The 21,856-nt window shown below is 40.1% G+C and overlaps 2 protein-coding genes across 3 annotated transcripts in view; one reads left to right on the top strand and one right to left on the bottom strand.

Moving 5' to 3' along the window:
• The window catches only part of LOC143860935 (Basic-leucine zipper (bZIP) transcription factor family protein), a 29,772-nt gene extending 11,023 nt beyond the window's left edge, over positions 1-18,749 (top strand). For both annotated transcript variants that reach the window (XM_077371796.1, XM_077371795.1), the window contains 3 exons: positions 13,621-13,753; positions 14,335-14,419; positions 18,271-18,749. In XM_077371796.1, the coding sequence (XP_077227911.1) occupies positions 13,621-13,753; positions 14,335-14,419; positions 18,271-18,569 (517 nt within the window). In that variant the 3' untranslated portion in view covers positions 18,570-18,749. The remainder of the gene's footprint in view (positions 1-13,620; positions 13,754-14,334; positions 14,420-18,270) is intronic.
• Positions 18,750-20,560: 1,811 nt separating this feature from the next.
• LOC143862273 (ER membrane protein complex subunit-like protein) overlaps positions 20,561-21,856 on the bottom strand; it is an 18,095-nt gene continuing 16,799 nt past the window's right edge. The window contains exons 7-9 of the mRNA XM_077373283.1: positions 21,786-21,856; positions 21,439-21,594; positions 20,561-20,825 (exon numbers count right to left, since the gene is read on the bottom strand). The exon at positions 21,786-21,856 is cut by the window's right edge and continues 20 nt beyond it. Coding sequence (XP_077229398.1) covers positions 21,442-21,594; positions 21,786-21,856 — 224 coding nt within the window. The 3' untranslated portion in view covers positions 20,561-20,825; positions 21,439-21,441. The remainder of the gene's footprint in view (positions 20,826-21,438; positions 21,595-21,785) is intronic.

The following is a 21,856-nucleotide window of genomic DNA, read 5'->3' on the forward strand; positions in this document are numbered from 1 at the left end:
GAGATCCTAGATATTATCGGAGATTCTCATGTTGTGTTCAACCATGAGGTCTGCAAATGAAGAGGTGGATTCTCAAGGAGGGGGGTTGGTTTGGAGACTTTGGAGAAATTTGATTTTCTCCCCCCTTGAGGGTTTTTTTCTTGAGTTGTATTGTTTATTTATTATCTGTATTCTCTGACCATCTCGGTCTTTTTTAATGAATTTTACCATTCAAAAAAAATAAAAAAAATTCATCTTGTACCTTTGCAGGATTCTAAAGGTTTCATCCAGGTAAGTCTTCATGCTCGTCTAACATGTCGTCTACATAGACCTACATATTTTTGCCGATCTGTCCATGAACAACTTATTCACGAGGCTCCAGTAGGTCCCTCCCGCATTCTTCATGGCAAAAGGCATGACCCGGTAGCAATATAGGCCTTAGTCGGTGATGAATGCAGTCTTTGGCATGTTGGCTTCATGCATCCTTATTTGGTTAGTGGCGTTGATTAGGAGATCTATCAGTGGCAGTGGCTAAAATCCTTCAGGCAGGCCTTATTGAGGCCAATGAAGTCGATGCAAATTCTCCACTTCCCATTAGGCTTTTTTTTACCATCATCATGTTCGCCACCATTCTAGTTAGTCAATCTCTCGTATGAAGCCGGCTTGAAGGAGTTTGTCCACCTGTTCTTTTCTGTGTTGTTGTCTGCCCGGGGCGAAGTTTCTTTTCTTCTGCTCGACCAGCTTATGACTTGGGCCAAAATTCAACTTGTGCGTGCTCATGTTGGCGTCAATCTCCGTCACGTAGGCTGCCGACCAGATGAAGACATCTGCATTGACTCTTAGGAAGTTCACAATATTCATCCTAAGCCTCTTGCAATAGACACCCAAGCTGAAGGTTGATCATCATTTCATTCGAATAAGGACACATGGGACAGGTCTTCTTCGGGCTCCCCCCTTGTGACTCAGGCTTTGTCTCTTAGATTCAGGGTTTCGATTGGCAGAGCTTCCTTAGACTTGGCCTTTCCTTTCAATGCGGCTACATAGCAGGTACGGGTTGCTGCCTGGCCACCACGCACCTTCCCTACATCATTGCACATAAGGAATTTCATCTTCGTATGGTCGATGGAGACAATGGCTTTTAGCGCATTCATTCCAGGTCGTCCTAAAATCGCATTGTATGCTGGGGGTACTCTGACGATTAGGAAGTTCATCATTACCGTCATCTGATGAGGTGCTGTCCCTGCTGTGAGTGGTAACTCTCTTGACCCCTCAACTTTCACTGCATCTCCAAAAAACCCATACAAAGGCGAGTCCATGGGCTTTGGCCGATCTGTCACCAGCTTAATTTTTTTCGAATGTCTCGTAGCAGAGATGTCTGCCGAGTTGCTGTTGATTAGGATCCTTCTGGCCTTGAAGCTGGCTATTGTCATTGCCACCAACACTGCATCGCTGTGCAGTGTTTGGACACCCTCTAGATCTTCATCTAGAGGTGCAACTCAGGTCGGGTTCAACCTGAAAAAAAGGCGGGTTGGGTTGAGTTCGGTCGGGTTCGGGTTCGGGTTGAGTTTTCCCAACCCGGGTTGAGGGCTTGGACAACCAGACCGGAGTGAAACTCGACATTTTTTATCAATTTTCTTTGGTAAGCTTAAAAACTCAGGTTGGGCTGGGTTCAGATTGAAAAAAGGGTTTCTCGGGTCAGGTTAGATTGAACCTCGGTTTGGAAATCGGGTCGGATCGGTTTGGGTTGAGTAAATGGTTCCTCAGGTTGGGTTCGGGTTGGCCTCAACCCGTCCCGAATTGCACCCCTATCTTCATTTGAGAAGGAAATCATCTTGGTCGGTCTTCGCTTTTTGTTTGGTCCGTATATGGATCCGACCTGTTGGGCGTAGGCCTTCCTTCCATATTAAGTGGCATTTCATGCCGTTAGGCCACCCGTTAAGGTGTGGATGACCCCAACAGGAGGTTACTAATGATGGTCTCTCCTCTCTGGAGATCGCATAGGTTGTTCCTCATCTCTTGGACGAGTTCGACCTTATACAAACCTGCTGAGGAAGCCTCATCCGATTAGCCCCTCGACCTCCTTCTTTAGATGGTTGCAATCGTCGGTGTCCTGCCCATGGTCGTGGTGGAATCTGAAGTAGTTGCTCTGATCCCGCTCTTTGCCGTTAGACTTCAACTTCTCAGGCCGTTAGACGTATTCTTGGCTTCTGATCTCCATAAGAATATTTGTCCTTGAAGTGTTGAGCGTAGTGTATCTCTCGAATCTCCAAGGTGGACTTCGGTTACGACCAGAGGCCCTCTCTTCACTTCATGGCTGTTTGTTTAGGTCAGTCGTGGACATGGGCTACTTCCGGTTCCTTCGCTTGTTGCTAGGTAAGCTTCCATTTGTCTCCCTTCGAGCCGACATAGTCCCCTCGGCATTAATGTATTTCTCTCGACCAGGGTTTGGGGTGGTCTTTTGGACATCAAAAAATTGAACCTTGAGGCCTTCATGTCATTAATTATCCCGGGCGGCCACAACCACCTACTAGTCTAAGTTCTGCACCTCCAACGCTTCGTTATTGAAGCGATTGGTGTAATCTCTCAGCGACTCGTCCTTCTGTTTGATTGCCATTTGGACGGTCGAGGTGTTCTGGTGACGCTTGCAGCTGATGAAGTGGTCCACGAATTGACGACTGAGTTGGTCGAACGAGCTGATAGATCCAGGTCGGAGTTTCGAGTACCAAACTCTGGCGGCCCTTTTCAGTGTGGCTGGGAAGGCTCAACACATAATCCTATTAGGGGCTCCGTGCAATAGCATCACCGCCTTAAAGTTCTCCTAGTGGTCGTCGGGATCTGTCGTGTCGTCGTACTGGTCGATATGAGCATTTTGAATTCCCAAGGTAGCGAAGCCACTATAATCTCCTTAATGAAGGGCGGTTCGTTTGTGAAATGCAGTTCATCCATAATATTCTCTTTCATCCTCTCGCCGATATTTTGTCTCCCTTCGAGCCGGCATAGTCCCCTTGGCATTAATGTATTTCTCTGGACTAGGGTTTGGGGTGGTCTTTTGGACATCGAAAAATTGAACCTCGAGGCCTTCATGTTGTTAATTATCGCGGGCAGCCACAACCACCTACTAGTCTAAGTTTTGCACCTCCAACGCTTCGTTATTGAAGCGTTTGGTGTAATCTCTCAGCGACTCGTCCTTCTGTTTGATTGCCATTAGGACAGTCGAGGTGTTTTGGTGACACTGGTTGCTGATGAAGTGGCCCACGAATTGACGACTGGGTTGGTCGAACGAGCTGATAGATCTAGTTCGGAGTTTCGAGTACCAAACTCTGGCAGCCCTTTTCAGTGTGGCTGGGAAGGCTCAACACATGATCCTATCAGGGGCTCCGTGCAATAGCATCACCGCCTTAAAGTTCTCCAAGTGGTCGTCGGGATTTGTTGTGTCGTCGTACTGGTCGATATGAGCATTTTGAATTCCCAAGGTAGCGAAGCCACTATAATCTCCTTAATGAAAGGCGGTTCGTTTGTAAAATGCAGTTCATCCACAATATTCTCTTTCATCGTCTAGCCGATATTTGGTTCATCTCTTCGATTTGCCTGTGGACATCGACGTTCTTCGAGTTTTGTTCCGTGGCACGACTAGTTTGGGTAGGCTGGCCGGGACTTGGGACATGGTCTGATTGGATGTGCCTTCCTATCTGGAGGGCACCTGGTCGTTTCTCCTTTCGGCGTAAGCGTTTCTTCTGGAGGGCACCTGGCTGTTTCTCTCTCGAACTAAGTCATCCTGTTCTATAGGTCTTCTGCCTTCCTTCTCGGTTAGCCTTATGATCGGTCGGTTAGATTTATGACCTTCCTGGCTAAATCGTTAATCTTGCCCCACAGTTGCTACGACCATGGTTTAAAATTTCGGTTTCGGTAACCATTTCGGACCCCACCGAAAACCGAAATTTGGTAATTTGGTTCCAAATTCCGGACCCAAATTTCGAAATTCCGAAATTTCAGCCGAAATTTTGTAAAACTTTTTTTTTTAATAAATAATGTCATTAAACCGAAATTTCGGACTTCGGACCAAAATCCGAAATTTGGTAAATGGCGAAAAATTGAATTTCGGAAAATTTTTGTTTCGGTCCCCACCGGTATCCGAAATTTCGGATTTCGGTCGAAATTTAAAACCATGGCTACGGCATCGTGAGGCTGGGTTGCAGGTCAGACGTCAATGGGTTGAGGCTGGTTTTGGGAACCGTGCTTAGAGGTGGATCTTGCTTCGGACTCGAAATACGAATCATGGTGAGTGCTGCGATTGCTCTTCCTGGATGCCATGCTCAAATCTTCTTTTCTTCCTTCACAAGTACAACGCCAATTTGTTACGGCTGAAATCTGGACTGACTCGCGAAAGTGGTACAATGCTGAGTTGGCTCCTGAAGATGACCTACTCTCATAGAAAACACGTCGGAAAGGAGGGCCAGAGTTTGACTTAGTGAGGGGAACTTTTTGATGGGAGTGGGGGACGGGGAAACGTGGGGGTCTAGAAGAATAAGTTTGGGAGCACCATGGGAGCGTGTATGCAATATTTTCTTTATATATCTTTTAAAATTCAAGTACATCAAAAAATAGTAATTTCCAATCATCATACATCTTTCTAAATTTAAGTACGTCAAAAAACAGTAATCTCTAACCATCTTCATTTTCGTGCCCACTTTCCTCGTGCCTTCTGAAGATGCTTTTGTGCTTGATCCAATGAAGCAATTTGAAGAGTTAGAGGAGTTTGATGCGAGGAAGTTGGTGATGGTGGGGCTGATGGAGTAATATGAGCAAGTTGGGAGCGTCATGTGAACTGTTTCCGTCTCTTTGGATTTAAAAAGCGCCAAATCGCAGTTCTAGGACGGGAGCGGCATCCATGAGGGAAGATTCCTGCTTCTAAGAGGAAGAGTAATGAAAGTGACTTATGGGATGTGTACCTTGAAGTTTGGTCTCCATTTATACCTCGAAGTCTTGTCCCCTTTTATAGAATGGAGTCTTGGGCAGCCATGGAAAGTTGTCTTTTACGGAGTCTTCTTTGATTGTGCTAGTTCCCTGCAATCTCAGTTTCCAAGTTTATCCTGCTGCTGAGTTTGGTTTTTAGGGCTTATGGAAGGGGCTATGAAATCACCCTGTATCCTACACGTTAATACACCGACCAGCCTTTGAATCTCCTGTGCCATGTGTCTGCCTCCCATTGGATGTCAGATTTTACCCCAACAATGTATTTTTAATCCACAATACCATAAAATTTAAGTGTTAATGCATGCTTAGAATTCGTCAAAATTGCTTGCTCTTGTTTTCCAAATAGTTTTATATTAGGGCATACCTTTATTTCGTCACACACAGTTTATTAAGCTCGCAACTATTTTCCTTAATGGTGTTGGTGTATTAACGTGCGGTTTTATATACAGTTTTAGTAATAATCTATCACACTGGTAGTGTCTGACTTTCTGATCTTGACTAAGGGTTTATTATCCTGGGATTTGGTTGCATATTTGAGGGTGCCTATAATGTTCATAAGATTTTTCCTCAACAGAAAAGTACTTACGGTGGCGGAAGGAATGGCTTTTAATATTGAGATGGTTCCTCTTAAATCCATAAGCAATGTTGATTTGGGTTTATGGGGGAAGATTAGAGAGGGGTGGTCTGAGGATTTGGGGGCCCTGGAGCTCTGGCTTTCTCGCAAGAGCAACGTAGCGGTGGAGGTTGTGGTTTATAAGATTGCAGAGTTGGAGGTTCTGATTACCATTCCAATGGGGATAAACAGATCTCAGCTAATGTTGTCTTGGAAGATTGCAGTTAATTCCCCTTTTGTTGATTTAAGGATGTGGGATGCAAAATTTCCTAAGGAAGGAAGCCCTAGTTGGTGGAGTATTTCAGGAGTCCCGCATGAAGCTTGGTGCGAGGACAATTTTCGAAGAATCGGGGAAAAAATCGGAAAGGTTGTGAGTTTCGATCCTTCCTGTTGTTCCGGGAATGGCTATGATGCGGCGCGTATTTCGGTTATTTCAGTCGGGGCTCTGGGTAATGAAATTTCGATTCAAGTTTCTCTCGATGGAGCTATTAGGTGGGTTCTTGCACAAAAAAAGAGAGTTGTAGGAGAAGAGAGCTCTATGGAAGGGTTTGAAAATTCTGTGGAATCTAGGTTGGAGAGGGTTGTAGAGGTAGAGGACTCTCTTTTAATTGAAGGGGAGGAGTGTGATGCGGTAGAAGTTTTTCAGTCCTTGGAGAAGGAGCAGGATGTCTTGGGTTGGGCGGAAGGGACGGCGGAGCAGGCGTACGATAGCCTTCTGGCTTATCCTGCACTGCATGGGGTGCATGATAGCACAGTTACAGATGGCTGCCATTTCGAATTTCAAAATTCTGATTCTCCAGAAGGGTATAGATGACGAAGCATTTGTGGTCTTTCTAGTCAGGCCTCTTCAGTGGTGGGACCCGCATCATTTTTTAATAGTTTTTTCGATATTTGCTCTGCGTTATCTCCGAGGAGAAGTAAACGAAAGGATAATTCTAGAGATTTGCTGGAAGATTTAGTGGAAGTGGGCCCGCATCTATTTTCAATCGGTGACGTTGAAGATGCTGGGAAGTCCCGGGCCTCTTTTTTTGCTGGTCCTTCATTTGGGCCTTGGGCTTGGGCTGGTAAGGAGGGTGCTTTTAAGCCTGAGTATCAGAATCCCAAAGATATAGAAGATGAAGTGAGCCCACATCAGATTAGTACTCTTGGCAGACTTGGGGAGTCTTTCTTTTGCTCTCCAGGAGAAGAGTCCCTGGTTTATGTCTTTGGAGTAGATAATCTTGAAAGTTTTTCTTCTTCTTTATTAATGGGGTTTTCGGAGCAGGAGAGTCTTCATGACATAATTCTTGTGAGTGGGATTGTATCTCGTCTGGATGTTGAGGAAGAATGGGAGAAGGAGGTAGATTGGGAGGCCGGTTCCTTTTCGGATTGTGGTATTTTGGAGAGGTGGTCATCTCGTGATGTTTTGGCTGGGGAGGGGCTCTTTAGAGTGGAAGGATTCTATGTTAAGTTGGTGTGGTTCTTGTTTTCTCTGGTCTTGTGGTCCCAACAAGGTATTGATTGACCTTAGTGGTTCTTTTGGTCTGGCGAGTTGTATTACTGGGCCTCATAGGGAGTCTCCTTTCCGGTTTTTAGTCTAGATAACTGTCGGGAGATTCTATCCTGATCTTAATCTGAGTTACTGTAGTAAGATGGCCTCGTCCCTTTTGTCTTTGGCTTCTTTGCAGTTTGAGGGAATTCAAGGTAATGAACTGTGGATGGGATCTCAGAAGGACGTGTCTGATTTCATGGCTGATCATACTTTGCGAGTAAGTAAGAACTTGGGCTTGATTTTTGCGGGTCCTGAGGATGAGTACAGATCTGAAATTAAGGTTGCGGAATTAAGAGAAGTCGGAAGTAACACTTGTTCAAATAAATCCTCAGAGGCTAGTTCAAGGAGGAAGGAAAGGGAATTGCTCAGGTTAAAATCAAATATTGACTATGACTCGGGGTCTTGCGGGAAGGGGTCCTGTGTGAAGAAGAAAGGGAGAGTATCCAGTGTTAGGATGGGGAAGATCACCAATAACAAAGTGATATTATGAAGATTATATCATGGAATATAAATGGGTTGGGCTCTCAGGAAAAAAGAATTCAGGTGAAAGAAATGGTTAAATTATGGAATCCAGATTTGGTCTGTATTCAGGAAACGAAGATGGTGTCCATTAGTAGATTTGATGTGAGAAGTATGGGTTTTAAAAAAGAGTGGGATTTTGTTTTCTTAGCCTCAAAGGGGGCTTCTGGAGGCATTTTGCTAGCTTGGGATAATGTCAAGTGGAGTAACAAGGAAGTGTGGCCTGGAGAGTTTTCTTTATCAGTGTCTCTTCGAAAGGTGGAAGATAATTCAAATTGGCTCTTCTCCGGAGTCTATGGTCCTCTTCTTTGTGTAGAAAAAAGTTTATTTTGGGAGGAGTTGGTAAAGGTTAAAGAGTTGTGTCCCCACCCTTGGTGTATTGGGGGTGATTTCAATGAAATCAAGGAAGTAGGTGATAGAATGGGGTGTCAGAGAGTTAGTCAAAATATGAGGGCTTTCTTTGATTTCATTTCGGACAATGAGCTGTTGGACCTTCCTTTGTCTGATGCTTCTTTTACATGGGTTAGAGGGCAGAGTAGAAGTAGGCTTGATAGATTTTTGATTTCTGGGGAGTGGCTGGATAATGTTTTGGAGGTTTTCTCAGAAAGTGTTGGCTCATTCGGTTTCTGCTCATTTTGTCCTATCCTTTTAGATCCAAGATTGGAATCTTGGGGTCCTTCTCCTTTTAGATTCGAGATTGCTTGGTTGGATTTTCCTCAAATGGAGGAAAGATTAGGCAGTTGGTGGTCCTCTTGTCAATCGGAAGGCCCGGCTGATGTAGTCATTGGTAACAAATTGAGATGTGCGAAGAAGAAGTTGAAAGATTGGGTAAAGGAGAGGAAGGAGCTCAATCATGGAAGGAAGCGGTGGTTGGAGAATCGAATGCTAGAGTTGAATGCTTTAGGGGAGTGTGGTTTGTCTTCGGAAGAGGATTGGGAGGAGCTTGGTAGGGTGAATCAAGAGCATAAAGGGTTGCTTCTTCATGAACAAATAACTTGGCGTAAAAAATCCAGAGTAAAGTGGCTTGTAGAGGGTGACAAAAACTCGGCTTATTTTCATGCTATGGCTAGTGCTCGTAGGAGGAGGAATAGAATCGAATCGTTGGTAGTGGATGGGGTTAGGGTTTCTAATAAGGAGGTGATTTCGGCGGAGATTCTTGATTTTTTTAAGTCCTTGTACTCTTCTGATGGAGTTCTTCGTCCCATTCCTCAAGAGGTTCCTTTTGATAGTTTAAGCTTGGAGAAGGTTACTAGTCTGGAAGCTCCCTTCTCTGAAGAGGAAATTAAGAAGGGTCTGTTCTCACTAGCTAGAGACAAAGCGCCTGGCCCCGATGGTTTTTGTCTTGCTTTTTTTCAAGCGTGTTGGGACTTTATTAAATCTGATTTATTGAGGTTCTTCAAAGAGTTCTTCGAAGGGCTGGTTCTTGATAGAGGCACTGGTGCAACTTTCATATCCTTAATTCCAAAGGTGGAGGGGGCGTCGAAGGTGTCGGAATTTCGTCCGAAATTTTTTTTAGTTGGGTGTCTTTATAAAGTATTGGCTAAAGTTTTGGCGGATCGACTTAAATTGGTCCTTTCTTCAATAATCTCGGATAGTCAGAGTGCCTTTGTAAGTAAAAGACAAATATTAGATTGTTCTCTTATTGCAAATGAAGCTATTGACTCTTACAGGAGTGGCGAAGGTGGGGTTCTGTGTAAACTAGATATGGAAAAAGCTTATGATCGGGTGGACTTGGCCTCTTTGGATTATATTCTTGGGAGGATGGGCTTTGGTGAGCGGTGGAGAAGGTGGATTAGGAATTGTGTCTCTTCAGCATGGTTCTCTATTCTTATTAATGGGTCCAATAAAAGTTTTTTCAAATCTTCAAGGGGGCCGAGGCAGGGGGATCCCTTATCTCCTTTTCTCTTTGTGATTGTTGCGGAGACCCTTAGCAGATTAATAAAAAAAGGGAGTGGGATGGGTCTTTTTGAAGGTTTCTTAATTGGTAGTAATAGAGTGGAGGTTTCGCTATTACAGTTTGCAGACGACACTATTCTTTTCTGTGCCCCCATGGTTTCTCAGATTTTGAATCTTAAAGCGGTTTTAAGGTGCTATGAGATGGTTTCGGGCCAAAGGTCTAATTTTTCGAAATCTAGATTATATGCGATTAATGTATCTTCGTCTGAAGCTTCTGTTTTTGCGAGCATTCTGGTGTGTGCCTTGGAGTCTTTGCCTGCGTCGTATCTTGGCCTACCTTTGGGGGTGGGAAGACCGAATAAGCAGTTGTGGAATCCAATTGTTCACAGAATTGAGAGGAGATTAGATTCGTGGAAACGAAATTTGGTCTCTAAAGGAGGTAGGCTGGTTCTTATCAAGGCAGTTTTATCGAATATTCCGATATATTTTCTTTCCTTGTTCAAGTGTCCGGCGAGTGTGATATTGAGAATAGAACAAATTCAAAGAAGATTTCTGTGGGGAGGTTCAAGTTCGGCTGGAGGGATTCCTCTGGTAAAATGGAGTTCAGTTTGTTTACCGATAAAAAATGGAGGGTTGGGAATCAGGAGAGTTAAAGGTTTTAATAATGCTCTTTTGGGAAAGTGGCTTTGGAGGTTTGGGATGGAACAATCTTCTTTGTGGGTGAAAGTGATTGGAAGTAAGTACGGTCTGAGGGAGGGGAAATGGTGTTCTGCTGATGAATGTAAGTATAAAGGTTTGACAGTTTGGCGGGATATTTTGAAGGTGGATCATATGTTTAGCAAAGGCATTCGTTTCAAAGTTTATGTGGGTGACCGAATTCGCTTTTGGTTAGACCCTTGGTGTTCGGCTGATTCTCTCAAGGTGCTTTTCCCTGACTTATTTTTGGTTTCTTCTCAGAAGGAGGCTTGGGTGGAGGAGTGTTTTGAAAGGGTCAACTCGAAAGTGGTTTGGAATCCTAAGTTTAGAAGGGGTTTTTTCGATAGAGAGCTGGATTCAATTCAGCATATGTTGGTTTTGATTGAAGGGTGTTATATTACGAGGAGTGGGGCTGATAGTCGTGTGTGGGTTTGGTGTTCATCTGGGTTCTTTTCAGTCAAATCTTTTTACCACCATCTAGTGCCGAGTGACGTGGTGCCGTTATCTTCGAGGATGTGGAAGTTCTATTGTCCGCCGAGGGTGTCTTTCTTTGGGTGGGCTGTATGTTGTGGCCGTATCTAGACAATTGACTTCCTGAGAAAGAGAGGGATGTGGCTGGTGGATCATTGTCCTTTATGTTTATCTGATGGAGAGTCTATTGATCATCTGTTCATTCACTGTAAAGTTGCTAGAGAGATCTGGGGCCTTATCATCTCTCGCTTTGGTGTGTGTTGGGTTTTCCCTAGCTCTATTTCTGATTTTATTAAGAGTTGGGATTGGTGTCCATGGAAAAGGAAGGGTAAGGTGCTGTGGAAGATTTGTCTTTTGGCTACTTGGTGGACAATTTGGAAAGAAAGGAACTCTAGAGTGTTTGATGGGGAGGCAAAATCTTCTTACTGGCTGTACATCAAGATTATTCCTGCTATCATTTCTTGGGCTAAAAGTCCGTCTCTGTTTCGTTTTGTTTCCGCTTTCGATCTATGGGAAGGTTGGCAGATTACTTGCAAAGAAGGGGTTAGCAAAGTCAAAATTAGTCAATCTTGGAAAGCCCCTCAAGCTAGGTTGTTAAAATTGAATTTTGATGGATCGTCTTTAGGCAACCCTGGTGATGCAGGGATTGGGGGTTTATGCAGAGATTCTCAGGGTGAAGTTCTATGGGCGTACTCGGGTCCCATTGTAGTTGCTGATCCAAATGAGGCGGAGGTGAGGGCGGCTTATTGCTGTCTCAAGTACCTGGATAGTGCTTTGTATGACAAGGTTATAGTGGAAGGAGATTCTTCAAATGTTATTCGCTGGCTTTTGGGTGTGGCGGTCCCCCTGTGGAGATTCCTATCCTTTTTTGAGGAGATTTCAGATCTTGTTCATGGCTCTTCCATTGTGTTTAAACATGTAAGGAGGTCTGCAAATTCTGAAGCAGATTCTCTAGCTAGGGTGTGTGTGTTTAGGTTGGGTTTGGAGTGGTTTGATCATCTACCACCTTGATTCTGTTGGCTTTATTTTCCGTTTGTAATCTTCAAGGACCACCTCGGTTCTTTCTTTAATATATCTTTTTTATTTCCGTCTCAAAAAAAAAAAGTACTTAAGTTGTAATTGAATAATATCATTTTTGATTTAATGTTAATTAATAATAATGTATGTTCATCACATAGTACAATAAGCATAACTTCAAAACCAAGGTAGCAAAATGCCCACAATGGCTTAGACCACATCAAATAGCTTCATGCCATCCCAGATGGCTTAGACCACATCTCATACTCGTTCCCATTTGTGCACTTGCATGGTCGTCCCGACAAATGGAAAGCCTGCCTTACCTCCTCACTAGAGAACACTGCACCATGTCCAGCATGTTGAAGATTGACTCTACTGCTGAGGAGAGGTCATCCATATATCGATCAATTTGCTCATAGCCATATAAGTTTGGAAAGAACCTGTCCAGTCCTTTGATGTAACGAGCTTGAAACAATGCCTTTGAATCATTTGTGTGTTTTATTATTGTGGAAACCTCATTGCCCCTTATCCTGTCTGAGGTCTGCAAGGATGTCATTAAAGACACTAGCGTTCTGTGTTTTACAAATTCCTTTCAAATTGCTGTGAAGCAAAATATACAAAATATTAGCTCTTTTGTTGCCACATAATCCAAATTCAACCAGAGACTGTTTTTTGTTTGGAATGGCCAAAAGAAATTTTGTGTAGGCAGTATGACCAAATTCAACCTGAGAATTGCCACCTTGGAAAATCCATATATATCTGTGTGTGTGTGTGTATATATTGAGAGAGAGAGAGAGATAATATAAACATATTTCTAAATGCTGGTGACAGAAACCAAGGGCTTTGGTATTTCACAACCAAAAGCATCTCCTGATAGTGGTACAAATATTTGTACTACCTTTTTTTTTACAATCGTATTTGTACAAGCTTAGACTGAATTAACCTGCCAAATTCCGGTGATGAGTTCCAGAAATGCTTAAACAGGGTGATGAACATGACTAAGACTGCCTATAGTTTAAGAATTTGTTATCTGTTTTATTAGCTATATTCAACTTGAAAAATTCTCAAGAATCAATGAACAATGACAAACAACAAATAAATAGTATAGCCATATAAGCCAAAAAAGGCACAAAGCATCTTCCAAGATCGGTGAAACTATAAAGTGAGCTTAATTGGCTAAAATGTTGGTCTCTGATGAAGCCTAATATCTCTCAGGGCATCGATCTATTTAAGGCAATGATCGATAGGTTTATGCACTTCAGTTAATTTCGACTAGGAAAACCTTACACAATTGCATCATGTGGTTTTCCTACTCCAGCCTGGTGCGGCCCCCTCGGGTTTAGTCGTTGCGTTCGGTCCCTTTCCGAGGGCCCTCACTTCACTGCTAGAAGGAATACTCCTAAAGGAGGTTTTGGTTACATTTGTTTTTGAAAAGTGGTCGGCAAAGCCTCCCTTTCACGACTAGGAAAACCTTACTCAGTTGCATCATGTGCACACGGAGATTTTCCCTGTTTTGGGCAGACCTTATGAATATGGCTTATCACGTGGAAACAATGAGACTCACTGTGTCACTCCACAGTATGCTTAAAGCTTAAAGGGCCCTTGTGATAGGGACCCTTATGATAAACCTGGATTTATAGATATGTGTGAATTATATGTTGTTTCAAGTTATACTACAAGAGATGGTTTTGTACTAGCTGATGTGGACATCTGGTATCTGGTTTGCATTCTGTCGCTGATTTCCACTGGCATCTGGCTGTAAACTTCACAACTAAGCCCAGGTTATTTATAGTCCTGCTTCAAGTTGATTATAAAAGTTATAAGGAAATGTTGCTCTTTATTGATATGTTATAATGCCATATTTTTTCTCCACTACATCTATATCACATTGCCACATTGGTAATTCTTTTATGTCGTATGATAGGATCTGGGCAAATAGGCAATCAGCTGCAAGGTCAAAGGAAAGGAAGATGCGATACATAGCAGAGCTTGAGCGGAAAGTGCAGACCCTGCAAACAGAAGCCACCACATTGTCTGCCCAATTGGCCATGCTACAGGTATTTTGCTCCCCTATGCATCATATTTACCATATTAAGAATGCATACTTAGTATAGGATTCAATAATTTAGAAACTTTATAGGTACTTGCAACCATTATTGGTCACCACCTATGTCACAAATATCGTTCTCAGGAATTTCTCGGCAAGGGAAAATGTCAAGATATAATATATAAATATTTTTATTTTTTTTCGGGTTTATATCGGGAAAAATGATAAAAATAAAAATATTTAAAAAATATATAAATATATAAATTTAAGGAAAAATATAAAATAAAAATATCAGCATAATATCACGATATTATGGTGATTTTTTATGATAAAAATGAAAATATCGCTATATTTTTTAAATCTTGGGATTACTTTGGAATTTTGTCGTTTTATCAAAATGTCACGATAAAAACGCGATAGTTTGAAAATGGCAGAGATATTTGTGACATAGGTCACCACAGATGTTGCAACCTGAAACTTTTTGTCTTTGTGTTTTTGCGCTCTCAGTTTCCTAAGAGAACTGGACTTAGATTATTGACCATCTGGAATATGTTTTAAACTGTATTTTCTAAATTGGCTTATCATGTACAGAGAGATACAAATGGATTGACTGCCGAAAACAATGAACTGAAATTACGATTGCAGACCATGGATCAGCAGGTTCACCTGCAAGATGGTAAGGTTTCAAATATTTTTGCATACTGTGATTTTTCTGTTGGAGTGCTTTTGTGTTATCTATTAGCAGTAATAAAACATATTCATCAGTAAGAAGTTACTGTAGATTCTTGCTGGAATGACTATACATCTTTCCATTTTAGAGATTCATCTCAAGCAGATGTGGTTGACTTCTAATAGATTGACAGTTTAATATGCAAGCGTGTGTTTTTAATGTGAATGGTTAACAAATTACATGAGAAGACAGGACTTGTACTTTGAACCCTTATATGCTAATTTTGCAGGCAATCAGGCATGAACTCCCAAAAAAAACCTGCAAAACTTGGCAGTGTTGATCTGTTGATGATCAAGTTGCCAAATTTCCATCAACTGCCAAGTTCTCGGAAGGCGGAAAAACTTATTTCCGATTTTCCACATGATTTTTTCTTGGCTTCTTTTCATAGACTCCCAAAAAACCCTGCAAAACTTGGCTGTGTTGGATCTGTTGATGATTAAGTTGCCAAATTTCTATCAACTCTGCCAAGTTTATGGAAAGTGGAAAAACTTTTTTCCGATTTTCTACATGATTTTTTCTTATCTTCTTTCCAACTGGGCCTAGTTTGTAAGCACTCCTTTCACATCTCTTACACTAATAGAAAATCATTCCTGCTTGAAAAGTTGACAAATGCATCCATACACCACTTTTTTGTCCTTTTGGATTCTCCTTAAAATCTAACCTTAGGCCACATCTTTGCCATTCAAAAAAAAATAAAAAAACCCGGATCACATCTACTGTTCTCTCTATTTTTCTTATCCCATTTTTTACTTTTATTTCTTATTTTAGTCATCAGTTTTTTTGCATCAATTTTTAATTGGCTCACCCAGGTCAAACTTTGGAACCGATTTCAAGATTATGAAGAAATAGGTTAGCGGTAAATATGGATTCAGTATTTAACACAATCACCAAATATGCAAAATATAGCCATAATGATGTGCATGTGTTGCGTAATCAGCAAAAGCGATATCACATCATTTATTATTTGACTAGGTATGGAAATAGTTACATCTTTTTTAAAAGAACAAAAGATTTGAGAATAAAGAGGAACCAAAATAAAATAAACCTGTAAAGATTTAACATTAAAGCTCCGTTTCTTTCAACGTAAAACTGGACGTAAAATTTGTTTTGTGTTGTAAAAATGAACATAAAACAAATTTTACTTCCATTTTTACGTCGAAAGAAACGGAGCTTAAGCAACTTATCCCTTAATCATTCATACTCTGGGTTAGCGGTAAATATTTATACAGTATTTAACACAATCACCAAATATGCAAAATATAATCATAATGATGTGCATGTGTTGCGTAATCAGCAAAAACAATATCACATCATTTATTATTTGACTAGGTATGGAAATAATTACATCTTTTTTAAAAGAAAAAAAGCTTTGAGAATAAAGAGGAACCAAAATAAAATAAACATGTAAAGATTTAACATTAAGGCTCCGTTTCTTTCAACGTAAAACTGGACTTAAAATTTGTTTTATGTTGTAAAAATGTGCATAAAACAAATTTTACTTCCATTTTTACGTCGAAAGAAACAGAGCTTAAGCAACTTATCCCTTAATCATTCATACTCTGGGTTAGCGGTAAATATGGATACAGTATTTAACACAATCACCAAACATGCAAAATATAGTCATAATGATGTGCATGTTTTGCGTAATCAGCAAAAACAATATCACATCATTTATTATTTGACTAGGTATGGAAATAGTTACATCTTTTTTAAAAGAACAAAAGATTTGAGAATAAAGAGGAACCAAAATAAAATAAACCTGTAAAGATTTAACATTAAGGCTCCGTTTCTTTCAACGTAAAACTGGACGTAAAATTTGTTTTGTGTTGTAAAAATGAACATAAAACAAATTTTACTTCCATTTTTACGTCGAAAGAAACGGAGCTTAAGCAACTTATCCCTTAATCATTCATACTCTGGGTTAGCGGTAAATATGGATACAGTATTTAACACAATCACCAAATATGCAAAATATAATCATAATGACGTGCATGTGTTGCGTTATGCCGTTATCAGCAAAAACAATATCACATCATTTATTATTTGACTAGGTATGGAAATAATTACTTCTTTTTTAAAAGAACAAAAGATTTGAGAATAAAGAGGAACCAAAATAAAATAAACATGTAAAGATTTAACATTAAGGCTCTGTTTCTTTCAACGTAAACTGGACTTAAAATTTGTTTTATTTTGTAAAAATGTGCATAAAACAAATTTTACTTCCATTTTTACGTCAAAAGAAACACAGCTTAAGCAACTTATCCCTTAATCATTCATACTATGGGTTAGCGGTAAATATGGATACAGTATTTAACACAATCACCAAATATGCAAAATATAATCATAATGATGTGCATGTGTTACGTAATCAGCAAAAACAATATCACATCATTTATTATTTGACTATGTATGGAAATAGTTACATCTTTTTTAAAAGAACAAAAGATTTGAGAATAAAGAGGAACCAAAATAAAATAAACATGTAAAGATTTAACATTAAGGCTCCGTCCGTTTCTTTCAACATAAAACTGGACGTAAAATTTGTTTTATGTTGTAAAAATGAACATAAAACAAATTTTACTTCCATTTTTACGTTGAAAGAAATGGACCTTAAGCAACTTATCCCTTAACCATTCATACTCCAGCTTTTAAATGTTTGGAACTGTGGCTTTTTCCATCATCAGTGCATTAAGATCAAGGTATGTATATGTAACAATGGTTTTATTCCAGAATTTATCATGTTGGAAGGCACACTTGACGAATATATTAAGATGGATATATTTTTATTTTTTTTGGCTTCAACACGCCTCTTGGCGTCTTTTTGTTTTGTTTTTGGCCAGCGCCTTACATTTTATTGATGAATGAAAAAAAAAATACACGGGGACATAGCACCTTACCTCAAACCCTAGAAACAGAAAAAAAAAAACCTACATAATTCGAATGCTAGGAATACCTAGAAAATCACGCCTCATAGCACCCCTAGCTGATCTAGGGAGGTCTCTCCATTGATAGAACATGCTATTACCATTATTGTCACAAGCAAAATTTGCAAGGGAGTCGGCTACTTATAACGTATTGTATACTTATTATGTCTCTAACGTATAATATGACAAAAGGCAAAAATGGATATTGGTTCTTTTGCCTTTTGTATTGTATACTCATTATGTCTCTAACGTATTTTTCTTTAATAAAATAAAGATTATAACGTGTTTCTGTCTAAGGTTTTTCTCTCTTATATATATAATTTATCCTCATACGAAACAATATTTATATCATAATATACGTCATGATAAATATTTTATTGAATAAATGTCAAGTGTGCAGGATGTTCTAAGGTGATTGTTACAGCATTCTTATGACATTGACAAGCCTCTCCTTGTCCAAGTTACATGGTCCTCTATCATAATATATGCACATAGGATTGAACCAAGCATCAACATATAAGAGTAGCTTGCCATGTAACTTCACATCTCCACCTGACCAAATTCCTTGTGTGTTTTAACCTGAGTGCTCAAACAGCTCAATTGAAGTTAAATATAAAAATGATTTAGGGCCTTCTTGAATCCCTCTAAAAATTATTATATGAAAATGATTTTGAAATTAAATGTGATTATTTTTATTTGCCAGTAATGATTATAATACTTTTAGAAATGGTAGTGTTAATGGCTTCCAAAGAACTCTTAATGCCCCATTTGTAGATTAGGTATCTAAAGAGGCCCTTACTTGCCCAATGAGATTTCATACATATATAATATATTATATAATCTAATGCGCTTGTTTTCTCCCTGTTGTGGTAGCTCTAAATGACGCATTAAGAGAGGAAGTCCAGCGTCTGAAATTGATTACTGGGCAAGCAGTTTCCAATGGTGGACAGATGATGAATTTTGGATCATCCTTCGGGGCCAATCAACAGTTCTACCCCCACAACAATAATGCGATGCACACTCTTTTAGCTGCCCAACAACTTCAACAGCTGCAAATCCGTTCTCAGCATCAACAACAACAACAGCAACACCACCAACCTACTACTGATCTGAAGATGAAAGGGCCTTTTCCTTCTCCAAACCAAAGAGACAATGCCTCAGATTCCAGCTAATTATTTTTTCATCTATAATTATAAATTCTTTCCTTTTTTCGGATTATATTATGGGAGGTTGATATCTGCACATGTTTGATATTTGGCGCCCGTATCATTATTTTGCACCTTTTTCATTTGCTGAACAGGCAACAGAAGTTAAAATAGTGCTCATATAAAAAACAACAGGGAGTTGGGATATGCTTTTGATTTTTGTTCCTTGTTTCTATTTTTTTTTTACTATCGTGAGTTACTTGTATCATATGCCAAAATTTCAGCCATTAGGTGAGGTGCAGGCATTTCCTGGACAAATTTTTAACTTCTCATCTGTAGGGCCTACCCCAACTCTGTTGTTAGTGTATTGGGTGTTGGCAAATTGCAGGTTTTTGCTGGGTCTCTTTTCCTCTACCACTGGTTGAGCTGTGAACCTTCATCAGGTAAGAATTTAGTGCTGAAAAGTCTACGAGTACCCATAAAAGATGGTTACAGGGCCTCACTTCTGCCTCATTTATCAGTTCTCCATTGATCCAAACGGCAATTATAAGTCTGGCCAAATGCTGTTGAGAACACATCTGGAATCAGATCCATTTATAAAGCTTTCTTTGTGGAATATGCCGTGAAAAGCTAAGCAGTTGATTTTTTATTTTTTTTTGGTTATTTATCTTACCATGGGATGTCTGTACAGGATGGGACCAAAGATCACAGGGGTTATCTAGTGTTTTATAAGATCAAAGAGCTTGATTTTACCCTCCCCCCTTTCAGTAGGATCTAAAAGCTGGAGTTTCACCATTGATCTTAGAACCAATCTTCTTCATATTTGATTTACTCATTCTTCTCTCTGATTTCATCTTCATCATTCCCCTATTTGATGATCTCTCAAAAAACTGAACTAGTGTAGAAAAATAGCCATCCCCTTTGTTGATAAAGAAACTCTGCAATTATTTAAAGACTGCAAAGAGGCCAGGCCCATTCTATTCGTGGCCGACTGGCCGCCTGATATGTTCAGAAAAATTTGGGTTAGTAATATACAGCTCGGGTCAATTTTTGGGAATATTATCAGGTTGCGTTCGGGCTGATTCCAATTCTTATTTCGGCAAAAGTTCGACCTGACCCCAACCCATAATACAACAGGGTCCGTGCAATTTGGTATGAAAGAAAAACCCACGAAGGAAAATAGTTATGGTTCAAAAGATATTTCATAGGGACCCTGAACCTTGGAATTAATGGCTAGCATTGTCTTGGAGATGAAGGGTGAAGTCTAAAAAACAGGAAACAAAATCCAGGAAGCTAGTGTCAAGTGAAAAGGTCAAATCTGATTTTGAGTATAGTTTTTTTGTATCCAGATTTTTAGCCACATTTTATCAATAGAGACACTCGGAACTTGTCCTTTAAGCAATAAAACTTAAAAAAGAAAGAAAAAGACTCAAGTGAAGTGATTCTAAACTCGTTTTGAATGCATTTTTATCATTGGAAATGATATTTCTGCTCTTGTTCGCCGCATTTCCACCACCATGTGTCTTTTCCTACATTATATTGCAGAGGACGAATGCACATAAGCCCTGAGATCAATAGATCCTATATTGTACAAGGGAAGTGTAATCAGCACTACTGTATTTTGATGAGGGCACTACTCACTTTATTAAAAGTACGGTATGGCCCGCACCATAGGATGATCCAAACCGTCCATTAGATGAGGAAGAATCATTTCCATAGGTTGATCCTAACCCTCCGATCTATACAGGGTTAGTATCAACCCTCTAACATTCAGATCGGAGGGTTAGGATCAGCCTATGGAAACAATTTTTGGGGCACAACCTACTTAGGCCTTGGCCCATCTAATGGACGGTTTGGATCATCCTATGGTGCGGGCCATACCGTACTTTTAATAAAGTGAGGAGTGCCCCTCATCAAAATACAGTAGTGCTGATAACATTTCCCATTGTATATTGCAGGGTGTGTTATATTGGGCAAGCTGTGGTAGGAAGACGTGTCACGAACCAGGACCAAAGAAGAAGAAAAACAAAACTAAGAGAATTTAAGGATCCCAAGCATCTGAAAAAATGTAGATCACTGTAGATCAAATACAAGCTCCAGCTGCCATGTCAAGTTTGTAAGGACTCTTAACAGTATGTTCTGTCTCTGGTAAAGAAACCCTGGTAGAACAAAATCGAATCCTTACAGTGGGGATGCAAATATTCAGTAACGAAATATCATCCAAATACCTTGTTTTGATTTTCCTCCACTTGGTTGATTAGATCTAGGGAACATATGATATTCCTGAACCACATAAAATGAAAGTCAGTTCAGTAGCAATTCAAGTAGAGAAAAATTACATGGTGCCCAAACCATTCACTTGTTGTATAAAAGGCCATTTCCCAAAAATCTTCTCCATCGAGCGAATCCCATCAGCATTTATGTTGTACGGATGGCTCAGTAAGTTAGAAGATGAAATATAAAATGCTCTCCAAATAGGAGGGTTGTGAACTTATGATTGTCCAATGTAGGAGGTTTTTTGGTTTGTAATTCTGTCCTTGTAGGGCCTAACATTGGTCTGGCTCAGCGAACCGATGGGTGACACTTTTACTTTTGTAGCTATTATAATTACGAAGTAAATATATAACCAATAAAATGACTCTGAAATGGAAAATTACTAAAATATCTCCAATTTCTAATCAAATAGATTAAAAAACCACCCCAAAAATGTTGAGTCGATTTATATTTCTAACAGGTGAAATCGGGTTTGTGGTCAAAATTCAAAAGGCTTAAGGTTTGCTGGTGTCAATTTGTTAAAAGGGGAGTTTTGGTCATATATACAATCTACAGAATAAATAATCTGGTAAAAAAAAACGAAACACTCCTGGAGAGAGAGATTTCACGTAATTGAACAAACCTTTCATCTTCTTCGTACAGCAGGGTTTGGTGCACGCTGTGTTACCGGCTGCCCTGCTTGGGAACCTGGCTGCCCAGCCGCCTGTTCCTCGGGCATGTTCATCGCTTGTGTCATGGCATTCATGACAATGAGGCCGAGAGGGATTGCATACATCCACTAAAAATCGAAACACAGAGAAAGGAGGTTCTTAATGTGTATAATTGATAATAATGATGAATTGAAAAGCAAATTAACTGAGACAAATCTACAGACAACAGACACACGAACTACTAAAAAGGGAGTCATGCCCAGTGTGTAGCAAGGGGTGAAATAGAGAAATGATTAATATGTGCATAAGAATTACTCACATATTTAGCCCAGAAAGACCTCTCTGGTGGTTTTACACCTTCGCCCTCTCCTTCCTCCGCAAGGAGAATTT

Source organism: Tasmannia lanceolata, unplaced genomic scaffold, assembly GCF_043159265.1.
Source record: "Tasmannia lanceolata isolate RefF3 unplaced genomic scaffold, GAP_Taslan_0.1 ptg000037l, whole genome shotgun sequence".
In the NCBI taxonomy this organism is placed as follows: domain Eukaryota; kingdom Viridiplantae; phylum Streptophyta; class Magnoliopsida; order Canellales; family Winteraceae; genus Tasmannia; species Tasmannia lanceolata.